The sequence below is a fragment of the Microcaecilia unicolor genome, chromosome 7 (assembly GCF_901765095.1).
Source record: "Microcaecilia unicolor chromosome 7, aMicUni1.1, whole genome shotgun sequence".
Classification (NCBI taxonomy): Eukaryota; Metazoa; Chordata; class Amphibia; order Gymnophiona; family Siphonopidae; genus Microcaecilia; species Microcaecilia unicolor.
Genome location: NC_044037.1, coordinates 294,510,124 through 294,530,500, shown reverse-complemented (window position 1 = coordinate 294,530,500; position 20,377 = coordinate 294,510,124). Strand labels below are relative to the sequence as shown.

Here is a 20,377-nt window from a genome sequence, read left to right as displayed (position 1 = left end):
AGGGACAGCCTACTTGAGGCAGTGTCTTGGCTGTGTCAAACTGTTTTCACTTTACAATGATGTTTAAATACATTGAATAACTATCACAGAGTTCTTTCAGTAGCTCTTTACTTCACTCAAAAAAAAAAAATAGCTTGATTCCCTTATCCAGGAGTATTTGTATGAGCTCAACTTAGGCCTTGTTAAAGCAGTTTTTTGGAACTGAAGCAAATATGAGTTTATGACAAAGGGTATGAAGATTTATGCATTCAAGGCATTTTTGTTCTTCTTAACTTTTTGAATGTTTCTGTATTTTAATTATTTACAGATGCTAATCCAGGGGCGTAGCTAGACACCCAATTTTGGGTGGGCCTGAGGCAGGGGTGTGCTGGTAAATTTTAAACAACGGGCTCTCTCTCCGGGCATAGCCGGCCCTGAAATTTGGGGCGGGGGGGGGGGGGGGGCGCTAGGCACGCTAGGCATACCTTTGCCGAGCCCCACCAGCCAATAAATGGACAGCCACCATTCTCTGCTGCTTGTTTCTGGCTCTGAGCAGCATGATGGAACCTTCTTGCGCTTCCATGAAAAGTCCCAGCCTGATGCTCAGAGTCAGAAACAAGGAGCAGGGAGCAGCAGCAGTCTATTTACTTGGCTGGTGGGGCCAGCATCACTGCCAGCAAAGTAAAAGAGAATTCAGGAGGGGACCCAAGCCTACATTTTGGGAGTCAGTTCTTAGAATAGCCATGGGGAGGCCTACTTTAACAACCGGCTCCCAAAATTCTTGAAAATTTAACAAACGGCTCTCGCGAGCCCGTGAGAGCCCGCTCCAGCACACCACTGGCCTGAGGCCAAAATGGGTGGGCATAACAACCCCACTCCCTGCAACCCCCCCACCGAACATTTCTCCCTCCCCCCAGGCAATCTGGGGGTGGTCAGTTAACTGTATTCCCCCTACCCCAGTAGCATTACATCCTTTAGGTCTTTGCCAGCAATGAGAAGCAACTCATTCCTCTTGCTTGGACCGGCTCCGAGCTTTCCTTCTGATGCAACTTCCTGCATCAGAGGGAAGGCTCAGGCCGGTGTAAGCAGGGGCAATGTGTTGTTGCTCGCTGCCAGTGAAGAACTAAAGGATTTAAAGATTAAAGGGGGAGGGTTCAAGGGAGTGGAGTTAAGTTGACCCCCCATGATCTCCTAGAGGGAGAGATGCCAGGAATCTTCTGCTGGCAGAGCTTGGGGATCCCCGCCAGCCACATCATTGCTATGCCACTGCTGGGTGGGCGTGAGTCCAAAGTGGGTGGGCCTGTGCCCACGCGGGCCCACCCATTTATTTATTTATTTATTGCATTTGTATCCCACATTTTCCCACCTCTTTGCAGGCTCAATGTGGCTTACATTATTACATCATGAATAGTGGAAATATATAAGAAAATATACATTTAGTATTGCATAAGGATCTTGGGTAACATGATAATGATAAAGCAGGATGGTAGAATAACAAGCAAATATCGTGAGGCAGTTCTGGATATATGTGTAAGGGTTCACACTTGTTGATCTTTGTGGTACACCACTGTGTTAATCCACAAATCCAATCACAGACTGACTAATGCAGAGAACAATAATAATTGTTCTTTCATGTTGAAAGTGGCCCATATATTTTGTAGCTCATAAGAATGTGAAAGATGTTACAGTGTGTAAACCTTTAGAAGGCACTACAGTTGTAAAGAGATGTCAAGACATTGAGCCCAACAGGTAATCTTTTTGGCCCTTTCATCCAAGCCTGCCGGCTGCTTTCCGTTCAGTGCTGGGTGGGGTTTTGTCCTTACTGCTGGTAATAACTGCATGTTAAGAGGAGTATTTTTCTTTATAGGTGGGTGACACATCTTTTGACCTACCAGAAGCCAATGTTCTAATTCAGATTTCTTCCCATGGAGGGTCTCGGAGACAAGAAGCTCAGAGACTGGGGAGGGTGCTGAGAGCAAAGAAAGGTAACGTTCTGTGTCGTGCAAGAGCACCTGATAATTTCTAAATAATGTAAATATTGTACATATCACATTCCTTCCATGAGCCCTATTAAGTGGATAATATAAACATTAAAGTTTTGGTAATAAACTGCTGCACTGCACTAAAAAAAAAAATGACCTACTTTGTTAGGAACTGTATGGAATTCTATCCTTCTTTCATGCATCGCAAAAATAATACCTCATCATATTTGGATTATCTGTGTTGCCATACGTTTACATTCCGTTGTCAGGATTGAGTCAGGCAAACAAGTGGGTGATGTCATCAGATGGCACCAGGATGGAACAGCTGTCCATGAGCTCAGAGTTAAGTGCGTGAGACTAAGCATTCATGGCCCTTCCCGTTTTCAAGTGTCTCCTCAATCCTGGCAGTTTTCAATTTTTTCTGCTGTGCCAAATGGATGCAAAAACAAAGATCCGGTCTTTGAAGAGGTTTTACCTGAGGGTTTGTCTCCAGTGTTTTTGTTCTTTTCAAAAACAAAATTATTTTTTGATATTTGATTTCTCTGAGGACAAGCAGGATACTTATGTCCTCGTATGTAAGTGATGTCATCTGATGGTGCTCCAGCTTCGTCAAAACCTTTGAAAGTATTCTACTGCTCATGCTTGTGCATTTTTGCCTGCCACTGTTTTCCTCAGAGCTCAGTGGTCAATTCTCTTCTTGTTCTCCCTCTCAGCTTGTGTCTGATGCTTTTGGGCCTTTATCTGTTAATATTTGCATTTTGTTTTCATTGAATACGTTCTGTTGTTGTAACACAGTGTCTCTTCCTGTTAGCTGCCTTAGGTTTTGCGGTAGGTTTTAAGTTTTTTTTTCATTGGCTCAATTCTGGCCTTAGTAGGCCTCGAGCACCTATCTTTCATCATTGAATCATTTGATTTTGCTTCACTGTTCTGAACATGTCCCAGAAAAAAAGTTCCCTTTGACTTCAAAATATTCCTGGTATGAAAGGATTCTATCCATAACGGATACCCACTCCTGGTACCTGCAATGACTGGGACCAAATCATATGGTCATAAATGTCAGAGAGGAATCTGTAGTCATGTGAAGCAGTGCCAACATATTTTTGGTGCCAATGAGACTAGTCTATCGGAATTGAAACATTGGTTTCTGTGGCTTCCAGAGCTGCATTGAACGCTGAGGACTTACTAACATCAATAGTGTCTTGATTTACCTTCAGTTTCAAGCATCAATAGAGGCCATCAGGATCGGTCATTGTCAAATCCTTCTCCAAGGAAGAGGAAGGGTTTGTCCTCATCTTCATCAGTTCTGAGGAACAAGGATGCTAGTTATCAGGCAGAGAGGCCCAGTGCAACCAGCTTTGAGCCCCTTCAGAGCATGGCACCAAGGACACCAAGTTATTGAGAAACACTCCCAATTTTGAGGACTGTTCATCCTCCATAGTATCGGAGGGGGCATAGCAGCCTCCATGTTGCTGAGACCTGTGATACCCCCACTTTTGTTTGATGGCAGCCTTCAAGGAGCAGCTCATGAAGAAGTTTGAAGTACAGATGGAGCTGTATGCTTGACGCAAGGCTCCTGCTTCAACAACATTGATGCTGAGGTTCAAAGTAATCCAGCCGATACTCAAGGAGACATATCAACACTGAGGCCTTGAAATGGCTTGGAGGCTATGCCAATCACTCCAGTGTCAATCTCCAGTCCCTCAGGAGATGACGCTTCCCCAGTGCATTGACGATCCCTGGTGCCTCAGTGCTCTCAGCCCAGGCCTAACCAAGAAGTTAGCCATTTGAAGCAGAGACTGATGTCTCTTACAAAGTACTTTCACCGTCTTCTGGTGGGACAAACATACTGGTCCTGCAGGCACATTTCTGTTGGCTGAAGAGATGTGACACCAATTTTCAGGAACCAGGATCACTCTCCCTTTTAACTATAGGACAAGCTTCCAGAGAGACACACCTGACACAACGGTCTTTAACGCTTTCACTGGTATTTTAAATCTTAAACAGAAAATCAGAACATGTTACATTCCCAGTATAAGATAGCTTATTTTTAAGTTTCTCACGTTGATCCATTAATTCATTCACTTTAGCAACTTTCTATATCGGGATAGCGTCTGTGTTGCACAACCTTTCTTTCAGTGGTCTCTCTGAGCTATCTTTAAATACCTTCTGATTTAATCCACATATCTTTCATCATTTCCATTCAGAAGGGGTTTCATTGATAAGGTTCAGTCCTACATTTTCGCTCCAGCAGAAGGCTGCAAGCTGTAGTATGACGGTGCTTTTCAAACTCAGTCATAGTAGATAAGGCCGAAAAGACCTGCATGGTCCATCCAGTCTGCCCAACAAGATAAACTCATATGTGCTACTTTTTGTGTATACCTTACCTTGATTTGTATCTGTCCTTTTCAGGGCACAGACCGTGTAAGTCTGCCCAGCACTATCCCCGCCTCCCAACCACCAGCCCCTCCTCCCACCAGCGGCTCTGGCACAGACCGTATAAGTCTGCCCAGCACTATCCCTGCCTCCCAACCACCAGCCCCTCCTCCCACCACCGGCTCTGGCACAGACTGTATAAGTCTGCCCAGCACTATCCCCGCCTCCCAACCACCAGCCCCTCCTCCCACCACCAGCTCTGGCACAGACCGTATAAGTCTGCCCAGCACTATCCCCGCCTCCCAACCACCAGCCCCTCCTCCCACCACCGGCTCTGGCACAGACTGTATAAGTCTGCCCAGCACTGTCCCTGCCTCCCAACCACCAGCCCCTCCTCCCACCACCGGCTCTGGCACAGACCGTATAAGTCTGCCCAGCACTGTCCCTGCCTCCCAACCACCAGCCCCTCCTCCCACCACCGGCTCTAGCACAGACTGTATAAGTCTGCCCAGCACTGTCCCCGCCTCCCAACCACCAGTCCCGCCTCCCACCACCGGCTCTGGCACAGACCGTATAAGTCCGCCCAGCACTGTCTCCGCCTCCCAACCACCAGTCCCGCCTCCCACCACCGGCTCTGGCACAGACCGTATAAGTTTGCCCAGCACTGTCCCCTCCTCCCAACCACCAGCCCCTCCTCCCACCACCGGCTCTGGCACAGACCGTATAAGTCTGCCCAGCACTGTCCCCGCCTCCCAACCACCAGTCCCTCCTCCCACCACCGGCTCTGGCACAGACCGTATAAGTCTGCCCAGCAATGACCCCTCCTCCCAACCACCAGCCCCTCCTCCCACCACCGGCTCTGGCACAGACCGTATAAGTCTGCCCAGCACTGTCCCCTCCTCCCAACCACCAGCCCCTCCTCCCACCACCGGCTCTGGCACAGACCGTATAAGTCTGCCCAGCACTATCCCCGCCTCCCCAGTCTCTACTAGTGCTGTCCCACTCTCACCAGTATGTAAAAGAAAATCATTTCTGGCATCCTAAACAAACTGCTGCTCTGTATCAGTTCCAATTCACAGAATACCTTCATGCTTTCTGAAACTTTGTGTCCAGGCCTTCAGCAGCCTTAAACTCTCCCGGCTGCGCCAATTACTGGCTGCATTCATCACATTCTGCAAGGTTGCAGTTTTGAAACACAACACCCTTTTCAGTCTGCCAGCATTCTGCTTTGCTCCTCGTATATAGCTTTACCTCTCAGGGTGGATGCAGGTAAAAGGGGGGGGGAAGGTCTTGCCCACATGGATTATTTTGACCAAAACCTCCCCATGACCATTGAGCAGCAGCCAAGCAATCAGAGCTTTTGCTTACAAAAAAAAAAATTCTCACCGTCTTTTATCCTATAATGTCCATCTCCTCACAAGAGGTTAATTAGGAGCTGGCTCTGGCATTCTCAGGGCTTCAGGTTCAGAGCAAGTCTTTACTTTTCTTAGGACCTTCTTCCTCCTTCTCCCCTGGGAGTGCTGTTAATGGCTGGCTTGGAACTATGGTAATTTCTGAGCCCCATCTATTCCTTCCCCCCCTCCCACAGGAGGACATCAGAGCTATTCCTAACCTCCATTAGCTACTTGGACCAGAACTAGATTTCCCAGCCTGACTACATCATTCCTTTCATGAGATGGGTTTACCTTTCCTCATTGGCCCATCTCACATATTCTGATTCATACCCTTTTGTATGAGTCCTGGCTCTGACTTTTTCGGGTAGGACTTTTGATAGCTTTCTGTTCAACTCTCTCCAGGATTTTGGGCTAGTAGTTTTCCCAAATATGGAAGTTTATGCTGCTTTGCTTCAATTTAACTTTCCAGGATTTGGCAGGGTAGCACTGTTCTCCCACTCCGTCCTCTGTCTAGGGTTTTCTGCTTCCTAGCATTTTGTTGCAGCCTTCCCTTCTCCAAGGATTCACACAGCTCCCGTATTCTTTAGAGATGGAGGAGAATCCCAGGACAGAAATGTTGTATCTTTGGAGTTCTCCTCCCCCTACTCCTCCCAGGAGGCTTTGACAATGCCTGTTCACAAAATCCTGAAGGAAGTGTGTTTGAGAATGTGGAGCCTCTTCTCCCTACTTCCTGTTAAGAGGTCAGCTGTTTCCACAGAGTCTTAAAGGCTCTGGGTTTGAGGAACTACAACTTCCTCACCATTCCATGTTGGTCTAATCCACTCTCCCAAGAGTACAAAGTCTCGCTCCTCGGTGCCTCTGGGAGGGAGGTGAGGACCTTGGAATCTTTTGGGAAGAGGTTCTTTCAGAATGCTCTGCTCACTTCCCCATAGCATCTTACCAACTTTTTATTAGCTAGTAACAAGGAAAGGGATTGTGGAAAATACATGGTCTGTGCAATCTATATTTTTGATAACATTGAGATCCTGCAAAATGGAGATTGGCATCCAGAGAATTGCCTGGCTGTGGGCCTCAGACTCAGGCTAGAGGTTCAGAAGAAGCTTGCTCACATGCTGTACCATGGAGAGAATCTCTTCAGAGATGAAGCACAGAAGTCTGCTACCCTCCTCAAGTAGCACTTGGATATTCTTAAGAACCTCTCCATGCCCACTTGTATCCCAGCCTCCTCTCCTAGAAGAGTTTATGTCAGAGGGCAACAGAGATCCTATCACTCTCATTTTCGCAATCAACTCGAGGACTTTGCTCTTATACAAGATAGCTGAGGGCCCAAAAGACCCAATCAGCTACACAGTCAAAACTAGTGATGGGGTTTTGGCTCTCTCCAGAGGAGCATTACTTCAATATCTGTAACTGTCCTAGGTGACCTTCCGGTAGGAGGAAGGCTGAAATGTTTTTGCAGCAGAATGGCCCCTTATAACCTCAGACTGGTGGGTTCTCAAAATTGTCTGGGAAGGTCGTCTGCAATTAGAAAACACTCCAACGAATTGCCAACCAAGAGCTTTAAGATCAAGATGTCAAAACATCAGGATTTGCTTCACAAGGTCTTCTCAATGCAGTTGAGCCCATCTCACTGCGGAAAAAGGGAAAGGATTTTATTCCAAGTACTTCCTGATCCAAAAAAGACATGGGCATTTCTGAGAGCCTTTAACAAGTATCTAACCAAGCAAAAGTTCAGGATGGTTTCCTTACACACCCTTATTCACATTCTACAAAAAGGGGGTTAGTTATTCTTTCTGGACTTAAAGTATATTTATACCCATATACAGATGCATCCAAGTCACAGGGGGGAAACACCACTTCTAGAGACCAACCAAATTTTAGTTTTGGCTTCAGATTCAGCACAGAAATCAACCCGAAATCCAGGTTCAGGTTTCAGCCGAAAAGGCCAATGCATTTTTGGTAGAATCCAAAACCAAAGCCCTGCCCCTCCCCTCCCCCCTCCCCAATTTAGAGGGTGAAGAACGTTTGTGCAACAAAGAGGAGAGGGACTTTGGGTCGATCATATGTAATGATCTTAAGTGGCGAAACAGGTAGAACAGAAGCATGCTTGGGTGCATACGGAGAGGAATGGCCAGTAGGAAAAAGGAGGTGTTGATGCCCCTGTATCAGACTTGGGAACATTGTGTACAATTCTGGAGACAGCACCCTCAAAAATGTATAAATGGTATGGAGTTGGTTCAGAGGGCAGCTACTAAAATGGTCAGTGGTCTTCGTCATAAAGCGTATGGGGACAGACTTAAAAATCTCAATATGTAGACTTTGGAAGAAAGACGGGAGAGGGGAGATATCATAGACATTTAAATACCTATGTGGCATAAATGCACAGGAGGCGAGTCAATTGAAAGGGAGCTCTGGAACGAGGGGGCAGAGGATGAAGGTGAAAGGGGATAGACTCAGAAGTATCTTGAGGAAATACTTCTTCATGGAAAGGGTGGTGAATTTGTGGAACGGCCTCCTGGTGGAAGTGGTAGAGATGAAAACAGTATCTGAATTCAAGAGAGCTTGGGACAAGTACATAGGATCTCTAAGGGAGTGATAGGAAGAGTAGAAGCTTGAATGGGCAGTCTGGATAGACCATATGGTCTTTTTCTGCCTACATTTTTCTGTTTCAATGTTTCACTTTTAAATAGTCAGTGAGAACATATAAACAGAATGAGTGAAAGTAAATTTGTAGATGTTATGAAAAAAAGTTGTGTGTGTGTGGGGGGGGGGGGGTTGAAATTTATGGTCTGTTTGCATCTGATGGGCACTAGAAGGCTGCTGAGATCTTTTTCTCCAACATAGAAAACTTTTGGTACACTAGTGTCGTAGATTTAGAGCACCAGCTGCTTGCTTGATTTTTCAGTTTGGTAACCGGGAGCTGGCTAGCCTAATTTGTTTTTGGATATTGATGTACTCCGAGTCCTCAAGGGCTGCCAGTGGGCTGGGGCTTTTAGGAATATGCATGACAGACATTTGTGTACAGTGGAGATAGTAGGTGTGCAATCTTTCATGCGGGATATCCTGAAAACCTGATCTGTTGGCAGCCCTCAAGGACTGGATGCAGAGGCCAAGGCCGTAACTGCTCCATTTGATTTCTTATCATTTCATCACTAGGGATGATAGCAGAGGAGTACAATGCTTTTTTCTACTCCCTCGTATCTCAAGACACTCAAGAAATGGCATACTCGACCAAACGACAGAGATTTCTGGTTGATCAAGGTTATAGCTTCAAGGTAAAAAACAATTTGAGTGCATTATGCTTTCCAAAAGGGGATTAATTTCTGTCTATCTGCCATTGTCTATATGTACAGTAACTCTCCATAAAAGCTACATAAATTCACCAAATTTGGCATGAAGGAAGAAAATGTCAGTTTTCTTTGGACAAATGTGAAATCTGGTAATACTGAATCAGTGTTTTCAGAGAGCCATATTGCCCCAAAACACCTGTACTGTTTACTATGGGAACCTGTTAAAAGCTGTAGGACACTGGCTACTACTCTGTTCCTGCTGGACTTACGATCTAAGTATTTTGGGGGTTTTTTTGTACCTGGAGCAATGGAGAGTTAAGTGATTTGCCCAGGGTCTCAAGGAGCTGCAGTGGGAATTGAACCCAGTTCCCCAGGTTCTCGGGCCACTGCACTAACCATTAGACTACCACACTGTTATTAGGTTACTCCTCAAATGAAGCAGCAGCTAAAGAATAGTGTAAAAAAAAAAAAGTCACCTTTCACATACTTCCAGAGCCTGCTCTCCCATATGCACTAACCCACACCTATCTCACATAAACCTCCACACCACCATCTCAATACCTCCGACTCCTTCATGAGGGGAAGGGGGGGGGGGGAGAAGAAAATATGAATCAAAACAGAGTTTTGTTAGTCCACTCTTAAGGTTATCAATAGAAATCAAACAAAATAAAACATGGAAAAGAAAATAAGATGATACCTTTTTTATTGGACATAACTTAATACATTTCTTGATTAGCTTTCGAAGGTTGCCCTTCTTCCTCAGATCGGAAATAAGCAAATGTGCTAGCTGACAGTGTATATAAGTGAAAACATTCAAGCATTACTATGACAGTAAAATAGATACCATTGGAGATTCTACATGGAATGTTGCTACTATTGGAGATTCTACATGGAATGTTGCTATTCCACTAGCAACATTCCATGTAGAAGGCTGCGCAGGAAGTATGATATGCTTTGATGTCCCCATGCATACTTCCTACCCACCCCCCTCCTCCCACCCTGTCATAGTAATGCTTGAATGTTTTCACTTATATACACTGTCAGCTAGCACATTTGCTTATTTCCGATCTGACGAAGAAGGGCAGCCTTCGAAAGCTAATCAAGAAATGTATTAAGTTATGTCCAATAAAAAAGGTATCATCTTATTTTCTTTTCCATGTTTTATTTTGTTTGATTTCTATTGATAACCAAAGCATTAAAAGAAATCAATATATCTGACTAAGTTATGGATAATTTGCTATCTAACTAAAGCAGGATTGTTTTAACCTTGGTTTAGTAGAAGAGAGGGGTTTATCAGATGATATTGAATGTCCATGTATGGTCTGGGATGTCCGTGGTTCCTTCCACACACATAATTTTGCAAAGTCTGGACCTAGCCCCTCCAAACTTTGAGTGGAAGAAAGTATTTGGTAGATGACAGACTTTTCCATGTCATAAAATACGTAAGTGATTTGGGTATGCAAGGGTGAGGACAAATTCACACTTCCTATTAGAAATGCATGGAAGGTTTTGCACCAGGGCCATCAAGACTGTTCCACCTTGTTTTGCCTAGGTGATTACAAAGCTTGCAGGAATGGAAGAGGAAGAGCTCGCTTTCTCAACTAAAAAAGACCAGCAGCAACTTCTCCAGAAAGTGCTAGCAGCATCTGACCTGGATGCTGAAGAGGAGGTGGTGGCAGGAGAATCTGGTCTAAAGTCTTCGACTCAAGTAAGAGGACAACTTTTTATTTTTTGGACTGTGCAGAATGTCATTCACACACACACAGTGAAATCCAGACAAGTGTACGGAAAAACTACACACTGGGAGAGCAGGACAGAAATTTTTTAAGTACTTGAAGGTTCTTGCCGATCTCCACAGAGCTTTCTTTAAATTTGGGGTTGGTGGACCCAAGTGCTCTTTACTTTGTGCCTCCTTTGAAGCAAACGAGAACTATACTTATTAAAATACTAGTAAAAGAGTACCGTTTGTGGACCAAATGAAACGGGCGCTAGCAAGGTTTTCCTCCCCAACACCCCTCCCTTCTCCCTGCCTCCCTACGTACCTACCAACCCCTTGGTCGTTCAGACGCCATTGCTCCACGCACCGTACGCCGTTGCTACGCCCTCGACGTCATCACGTTTGGTGCGAGGGCGGGGCCCGGCGATTTTGGTGGCTTCACCACCACGAAGCTTCGAACCTGTGCTGAAGGAAGTGACGTCAGTGTCTTCAGAACGTTGAGGGTGAGTTTTATTATATAGGATGCTTAGGGATGAAATCCCCATACATTCTATACTTTCCCCACATGATTTTTGTTTTTGTTACATTTGTACCCTGCGCTTTCCCACTCATGGCAGGCTCAATGCGGCTTACATGGGGCAATGGAGGGTTAAGTGACTTGCCCAGAGTCCCACTAGCAACATTCCATGTAGAAGTCGGCCCTTGCATGATCACCAATGTGGCCGCGCAGGCTTCTGCTTCTGTGAGTCTGACGTCCTGCACGTACGTGCAGGACGTCAGACTCACAGAAACAGAAGCCTGCGCAGCCTTCTACATGAAATGTTGCTAGTGGAATAGCAACATTCCATGTAGAATCTCCAATAGTATCTATTTTATTTTTGTTACATTTGTACCCTGCGCTTTCCCACTCATGGCAGGCTCAATGCGGCTTACATGGGGCAATGAAGGGTTAAGTCACTTGCCCAGAGTCACAAGGATCTGCCTGTGCCTGAAGTGGGAATCGAACTCAGTTCCTCAGGACCAAAGTCCACCACCCTAACCACTAGGCCACTCCTCCACTGTTGCCACTATTTGAGATTCTATATGAAATGTTGCTATTCCACGTAGAAGTCGGCCCTTGCGGATCACCAATGTGGCCGCGCAGGCTTCTGCTTCTGTGAGTCTGACGTCCTGCATGTAGAATCTCCAATAGTATCTATTTTATTTTTGTTACATTTGTACCCTGCGCTTTCCCACTCATGGCAGGCTCAATGCGGCTTACATGGGGCAATGGAGGGTTAAGTGACTTGCCCAGAGTCACAAGGAGCTGCCTGTGCCTGAAGTGGGAATCCAACTCAGTTCCTCAGTTCCCCAGGACCAAAGTCCACCACCCTAACCACTAGGCCACTCCTCCACATTTTGCTTTTGGGAGGGCCATTTTGAAAACACTGCTTCATATGGGATGCCCCTAAGAAAATGCACATTCTGGCCTTGGAGAAATGGAGCCACTTGGGAGAGAAATTCACCTCTATGTGCATAGGTGGTCTACAGTAACAAATCATAGGTAACTGATTTAGTAACACTACCTGACCCCTGAGGTAGAAGTTAAAGGTAATAGAGATTTTAAAGGCATTTGCTAGAGGGGCTGCAGGAGATAGGGATATACGAAACACTCTCTGGGGGGGGGGGGGGGGGGGGGGGGGAAGTGTGCATGAGCGTAGAATTTCTGGGATCTACTGAAGAGGGTGGACTGGGTTGGATTTGAGGGTGGAGGGGTTGTGGACAAGCAGGAACATAGAGAGACTCTGTACAGTTGGCATGCAGAGGGATCCTGGCAGATAAGATGGCCTTTCTGCATCAGTGGAGAGCAGTGTAGGGACAGCCTAGAACAGTGGGAAGGAAACTTTGGGAAATTAGAGAGATGTGATTAGATCAGAAGTGAACTTAGGGGTTGGACTGACCAGTACCCCCAAATATGGAAACCAGGGATCGGATGGTGGTCTGTGTTTGAAGATCTTGATTTTATGAAGCACAAATGTGGTAGTTTACCAGAAGAGGGTTGGGAGGTGGGTGGAGGGAGACTGAAATAAACAGTATTCTGGCCTAGAGGATTAGGGGAAGTTAAAAACTAAGAGAGAATGAAATTCAAGGCGAGGTAACAAAAGAATATAAACCGATACATAATCAGGATGTAACAAGAGAAGAACTTTATTTGACTACCTAATCCTCTCTGTCACCTCCTTTTAACTATGTATTTCTCTTTTCCGGAATTGGTGATCACCATTACGGAACAATTGTAAGCCACATTGAGCCTGCAAATAGGTGGGGAAATGTGGGATACAAATGCTACAAACAAATAAATACAATTAGACAGCTGAAGAAAACGTCTTGCAAGGTTCCGCGTTAGGAGTTACGGATCAAGAAAGGGATCTGGGTGTCGTCGTCGATGATACGCTGAAACCTTCTGCTCAGTGTGCTGCTGCGGCTAGGAAAGCGAATAGAATGTTGGGTGTTATTAGGAAGGGTATGGAGTCCAGGTGTGCGGATGTTATAATGCCGTTGTATCGCTCCATGGTGCGACCGCACCTGGAGTATTGTGTTCAGTACTGGTCTCCGTATCTCAAAAAAGATATAGTAGAATTGGAAAAGGTACAGCGAAGGGCGACGAAAATGATAGTGGGGATGGGACGACTTTCCTATGAAGAGAGGCTGAGAAGGCTAGGGCTTTTCAGCTTGGAGAAGAGACGGCTGAGGGGAGATATGATAGAAGTGTATAAAATAATGAGTGGAATAGATCGGGTGGATGTGAAGCGACTGTTCACGCTATCCAAAAATACTAGGACTAGAGGAATGAGTTGAAGCTACAGTGTGGTAAATTTAAAACGAATCGGAGAAAATTTTTCTTCACCCAACGTGTAATTAGACTCTGGAATTCGTTGCCGGAGAACGTGGTACGGGCGGTTAGCTTGACGGAGTTTAAAAAGGGGTTAGATAGATTCCTAAAGGACAAGTCCATAGACCGCTATAAATGGACTTGGAAAAATTCCGCATTTTTAGGTATAACTTGTCTGGAATGTTTTTACGTTTGGGGAGCGTGCCAGGTGCCCTTGACCTGGATTGGCCACTGTCGGTGACAGGATGCTGGGCTAGATGGACCTTTGGTCTTTCCCAGTATGGCACTACTTATGTACTTATGTACTTATGTAAACTAAACAAAATAAATCAGCTATTAAAATTAGAAAAAAAATATATGTTTTTAAAACTTTCTGAAAAGCTAATAAATTCAGTATAGAACATAACTACTGGTAAACTGTTCCAAAGATGAATAGCAGAAAACAGAAATGATCCCGAAACAGGGAGAGCTGGGTGGATGAGAGTCAGGGCAGCACTTTACAAAACCAGAACACTGCATCAATGATCTTATGGTAAGAATACTAAAAGGAAATTTTAAGACAGGAACATGAGACCTTTAAAGTCAAAATGATTAAATATTTTGACACCCACCAATACTACTACTACTACTATTTAGCATTTCTATAGCGCTACAAGGCCTACGCAGCGCTGCACAAACATAGAAGAAAGACAGTCCCTGCTCAAAGAGCTATGTAATAAAAGTGAGCCAAGTATAGGACAATCAAGCCATTGTGACATCACTGATGAGGTTGGCTCTTATTGGTGGCCTGAGGCATTATGACATCACAATATTAGCTCTGGTTACAAGAGACTACTACTACTACTATTTAGCATTTCTATAGCGCTACAAGGCGTATGCAGCGCTGCACAAACATAGAAGAAAGACAGTCCCTGCTCAAAGAGCTATGTAATAAAAGTGAGCCAAGTATAGGACAATCAAGCCATTGTGACATCACTGATGAGGTTGGCTCTTATTGGTGGCCTGAGGCATTATGACATCACAATATTAGCTCTGGTTACAAGAGACTACTACTACTACTACTATTTAGCATTTCTATAGCGCTACAAGGCATACGCAGCGCTGCACAAACATAGAAGAAAGACAGTCCCTGCTCAAAGAGCTTACAATCTAATAGACAAAAAATAAAGTAAGCAAATCAAATCAATTAATGTGAACGGGAAGGAAGAGAGGAGGGTAGGTGGAGGCGAGTGGTTACAAGTGGTTACGAGTCAAAAGCAATGTTAAAGAGGTGGGCTTTCAGTCTAGATTTAAAGGTGGCCAAGGATGGGGCAAGACGTAGGGGCTCAGGAAGTTTATTCCAGGCGTAGGGTGCAGCGAGACAGAAGGCGCGAAGTCTGGAGTTGGCAGTAGTGGAGAAGGGAACAGATAAGAAGGATTTATCCATGGAGCGGAGTGCACGGGAAGGGGTGTAGGGAAGGACGAGTGTGGAGAGATACTGGGGAGCAGCAGAGTGAGTACATTTATAGGTTAGTAGATGAAGTTTGAACAGGATGCGAAAACGGATAGGGAGCCAGTGAAGGGTCTTGAGGAGAGGGGTAGTATGAGTAAAGCGACCCTGGCGGAAGTAGTAGTAGTAGGAATGCTTTTGTGTTTCACTTATATCCTATATAATAATTTGCACCTCCAACGTTCTACGTCTGGATGCCTGGGTTCGTAACATAATTCCCATTGCTCCACCCTTGCGTCTGAACATAATGACATCAGAGGGTGGATCAATGAGAGGGAAGGGAAACCAGCACCAGCCAGCCACAGAACGTTGGAGGTGAGGATACAATGGGGAGAAATTTGCCCCCCTCCCTCCCTCCCCCCTGTCCTCTGAGGTCCAGGCCCCTCCTCTCCTCCGAGTTCCAGGCCCCCCCTCTCCTCCGAGTTCCAGGCCCCCCTCCCTCCTGCCCTTCCGGAAACAGGAAATAAGGGCGGGACCAGAGGCAGAGCTGAGATAGAAAGGAGGGCAGGCTGAAGCGCCGTGCCCTGCTGCTGCCGGACCATGAGGTAAGAACTTTTTAACTCTGGGCGGCACGCAGGAAGGCGAGGGGCAGGCAGAGGACTGGGAGAAGAGGGCGGGCAACGCAGGTCGGGCTGCCACTCAGGGGAGAGAGAGAGGGGGAGGAAGGTGCGGGGGTCTGGAACTCGGAGGAGAGGGGGGCATGGAACTCGGAGGAGAGGGAAGGAGGGAGGGGGCATGGAACTCAGAGGGTAGGAGAGGGAGGGAGGGCGGGGGCATGGAACTCAGAGAAGAGAGAGGGGGCCTGGAAATCGTAGGAGAGGGAGGGGACCTGGAACTCAGATGAGAGGGAGAAGAGGGGGGCCAGGAACTAGGAGGGAGGGGCCCTGGAACTCGGAGGAGAGGGAGGGTGGGGGCCTAGAACTTGGAGGAGACAGGGGGGCCTGGAACTCGGAGGAGAAAGAGGGAGGGAGGGAGGCCTGGAACTCAGAGGGGAGTCTGGAACTCAGAGGAGAGGGGGGCCTGGAACTCGGAGGAGAAAGAGGGAGGGACGGAGGCCTGGAACTCAGAGGAGAGGGGGGGGGGCCCTGGAACTCAGATGAGAGGGGGGAGGGAGGGGGCCAAGCTGGAACTCGGAGGATAACCTTGCTAGCGCCTGTTTCATTTGTGTGAGAAACGGGCATGTTTTTACTAGTATTCTGATATTTTCAACATTTGCTTATTTCCATTCTGAAGAAGGGTTACCTTCAAAAGCTAATCAAAAGAATGCATTAAGTTAGTCCAACAAAAAAGTATCATCTTATTTTCTTTTCTGCGTTTTGATTTATTTCTATTTATTACCTGAAACAGTAAACAAATCAGTTTACGTTTAGCTGTTCTACACCACTCAGTATTTTGTAGACTTCTATTATATCCCCCTCGGCCATCTCTATTCGAAGCTGACGAGTCCTGTTAGGCAGTCTAGTGATTTGACAGCATGAAAGCCAATGACATCAGAGGAGAAGTGTCAGTATTTTTGAAAACATTCAAAATCACAATTGTCATTTTATAATATGTGAGAGAACTGGGATCAGTGATTTGCTAAGATTTTGCATTCTACTACTAATCATTTCTATAGCGCTACTGCAGCGCTGTACACTTGAACATGAAGAGACAGTCCCTGCTCGACAGAGCTTACAATCTTATAAGGACATACAAACAGGACAAATAAGAGATAAGGACAAAGAGTAGCAAGATTCCGGAATCCCAAAGAGTAGCAAGATTCTGTGTAGAATTCTAAAGAGTAGCAAGATTCCGGAATCCCAAAGACTACTACTACTACTTATCATTTCTATAGCGCTACTAGACGTACGCAGCGCTGTACACTTGAACATGAAGAGACATTCTGCTTTAAGCAATCTAGGTAACATGACTGACAGATTTGTTGGAGGGTTAGACTATGGGACAGTTAGAGAAAATATTTTGATCTCTCTGACTTGCCAGACATTTCACGTGCAGTAATGCTTGATCTCCTGTTACACAATTCAGAACATGTTGGTTTATGCAAAGCCAGGTTGCCCAGATACCTAAAAATCAGTCCCTTGCCACTTGCATTCAGTGCAAGTCCAGGTTGAGAAATTATTGTAAATATAAAGCACCTGGTGCACTGAGGAGCCACTGCTGCCGCTAATATCGAGTGACCAACCCAAAAGAAGGTGCCTGCCACCAGTGGGCCCTGGCTGAAGATCTGCTTTCCTGAGCCTCTTCCTGTACCATGATGCTAACGGGGGAAAAGGAAGAGATGAGAATGTCTGCTTGTAAGATGGAAACACTTCTGGGAGGGAGTGTGAAAAGTAGGGAGAGCAAAAAAAGAAAAGTACAAATAAAGGCAAAGAAGCAAAAAAAACTATAGGTAATATTAAAAGCAAAATTTGGGGAGAAGAGAAAAAAATTCCTTGGCTTCTAAAAATTGTAGGCTGGTGTTCTAAGAGGCCCTTTACTAAAGGGCTTGTTAAGCACTTAATGCATAGAAACAGGCTGTTGCATGACCAAATTAAGAGGGTTTGCAGTCGTTTCTACATGTTAAGTTGCACATTACTAAATTTTTCTGTCGGGGGTGTGACATGGTGCGACCGCACCTCGAATATTGTGTTCAATTCTGGTCGCCGCATCTCAAAAAAGATATGGTGGAATTAGGTGCAGAGAAGGGCAACGAAAATGATAAAGGGGATGGGACGACTTCCCTATGAGGAAAGGCTAAAGCGGCTAGGGCTCTTCAGCTTGGAGAAAAGGCGGCTGAGGGGAGATATGATAGAGGTCTATAAAATAATGAGTGGAGTTGAACGGGTAGATGTGAAGCGTCTGTTTACGCTTTCCAAAAATACTAGGACTAGGGGGCATGCGATGAAGCTACAATGTAGTCAATTTAAAACAAATCGGAGAAACGTTTTCTTCATTCAATGTGTAATTAAACTCTGGAATTCGTTGCCAGAGAATGTGATAAAGGCGGTTAGCTTAGCGGAGTTTAAAAAAAGGTTTGGACGGCTTCCTAAAGGAAAATCCACTATTTCTGGGATAAGCAGTATAAAATGTTTTGTACATTTTTGGGATCTTGCCAGGTATTTGTGACCTGGATTGGCCACTGTTGGAAACAGGATGGTGGGCTCGATGGACCTTTGGTCTGTCCCAGTATGGCAATACTTATGGGCGGAGAATGGTCACGGAAGCAAGCATTAGCCTACTAGTGTGTTACTGTTCACTAGCTGTTTAACACAGAGTTAACACGAGACCACCTTTCACCTCCTAAATAGGAGGCGTTAAGTTGCTTCCACATTAACTGGGAACAGGTACAGTACCGCGCATTAATCTGAATATTAAACCATAACCTGCGTTACTACATATTAAGCCCAAACCTTAATGTGCTTTTTGTGTTTTCTAACTGCTTTACCAACTCCTGTATTTACCATTTGTTTCCTTTTCACAGGTGGCTCGTCGTTTTGGTACCATGAGTTCCATGTCTGGGGCAGATGACACAGTTTATATGGAGTACCAAGCCCCTCGCTCCAAGAGCTCTACTTCAAAACACATCCATCCACTTTTCAAACGCTTCAGGAAATGAGCTCTACAGCTGTGACATGGCTTTATATTCTGAGAGAGACATGAGTTCAGTGGCCGTATAGATTCAGGGCATAAATGTTATCTAGGTCCCCTGGGCCTTTTTGCTTTGTGTCCTGAGATGGTTCTGTCAGTGTAGATAAGAGAAGAACAAGATTTGTTAACGAAAGAATGAACCCTTTTCACTGCCGTGAAGAGGAGTGTTCCTGATACTACGTGTATCTGTTCCACGGTTTATGAATGACATTCAAAGGTAGTAATACCTACATTTTTATAAGAAGAATGTGAGTTTTAAGGACAACTTTTATTTAACTTGCAAGATGGAAGAACTGAAAATACTGTTGCTTGACCAGATATTTCTTATTGATGATCTATTATTGATCAAGTCAAATATTTAAACAAAATTCAATAAAATATTTTGTAGAAATCTGGTTGGTTAAAGAAAGTGCAGCATGTTTTTTATTTATTTATTTATTTATAATTTTTAATATTACATTCCAAGCAATACACGCTTGTCCAGAAAGTGGTTAATTAAAGAAACAAATTAACAATAAAAAGAAATAAGAAGAAAAAGGGAGTGGACCATAATCCCTCCCTTAATATATTTTAATCCACTAAAGTCCACAAATAGGATTCAAGATTTACGACTTGGAGGAATAATTAATAATAATATTAACAAGATTAACAATGTAGAAGAAAAAAAAGAGCAAACGTAGAGCAGCAAGGAATACATTCTCTCTCAGGACACTTGAGTCTCTCTTTCAATTCTCTTAGTCGCTAAGAATTCGATAAGGTGTTTAGGTTCAAAGAAAACATATTTAATAGATTGAAATCTAACTATGCATTTACATGGGTAATGCAAAAAGAAAGATGCACCCATCTGTTGTACTCCAGGTCTACTTAGAAGAAATTGACGCCTTCTTTTTTGAGTCTCTCTTGTCACGTCTGGAAATATTCTAACTTTTAAACCATAAAAGTCTTTATTTCTGTTTTTAAAGAAAAGTCTCATCACCCATTCCTTATCGGGTGCCAGAACCACCGTGGCAATTAAAGTAGAAGAAATAACTTTTTCAGAGTCCGAAGACTCTAACAATGCTGATACATCCAGAGGTGATTCTGAGATCCGATCTTCTGGTATTTTCACCGGGAGATAATATATTCGTAGAAAAGGTGGTATTGCTTCCACTGGAATTTGAAGTATATCTTTAATATATTTTAATAACATTTCTTTTGATGATATTGATCTTATTCTTGGAAAATTGATAAATCTAAGGTTTTTACTTCTTTGATTATTTTCTAATACTTCAATTTTCCTACGCAGATTCGTCAAATCTTTGATCATCGTCATTTGAGTATCTTGAGTCTTTTTTTCCATTTGGTCGATATTTTTTATTTTCTCATCCAACACCTTAACTTCAGTTTTTATTTTACTTGTATCTTCCGTTAAAGTTTGAATTTTTAATTCCAACTGATTAATTTGAGGACATAGCGCCTTGCCAAAAGAGGCAATCAAGGCCCACAATGAATCGAGAGTTACTTCAGATGGTTTTTCTAAAGAAGCAAACATTTGCATGGGTATATTAGTATAAGAAGTACTTATCTCAGTTCTCGCAGCTAAGGATTCCCCCGATAATAAAGATGTTTGTCTCGCAGCGGTTCTAGCCTCCGCTCCTGCGGGGCTCTCCAAGTC

General features: G+C 44.6%; 1 protein-coding gene across 1 annotated transcript in view; it reads left to right on the top strand.

Annotated features, from left to right (window-relative positions):
• Positions 1-18,864, top strand: part of LOC115473967 (general transcription and DNA repair factor IIH helicase subunit XPB) — an 83,552-nt gene extending 64,688 nt beyond the window's left edge. Inside the window, exons 12-15 of the mRNA XM_030209199.1 lie at positions 1,847-1,964; positions 8,885-9,003; positions 10,571-10,726; positions 18,557-18,864. Coding sequence (XP_030065059.1) covers positions 1,847-1,964; positions 8,885-9,003; positions 10,571-10,726; positions 18,557-18,691 — 528 coding nt within the window. The 3' untranslated portion in view covers positions 18,692-18,864. The remainder of the gene's footprint in view (positions 1-1,846; positions 1,965-8,884; positions 9,004-10,570; positions 10,727-18,556) is intronic.
• Positions 18,865-20,377: the final 1,513 nt, after the last annotated feature.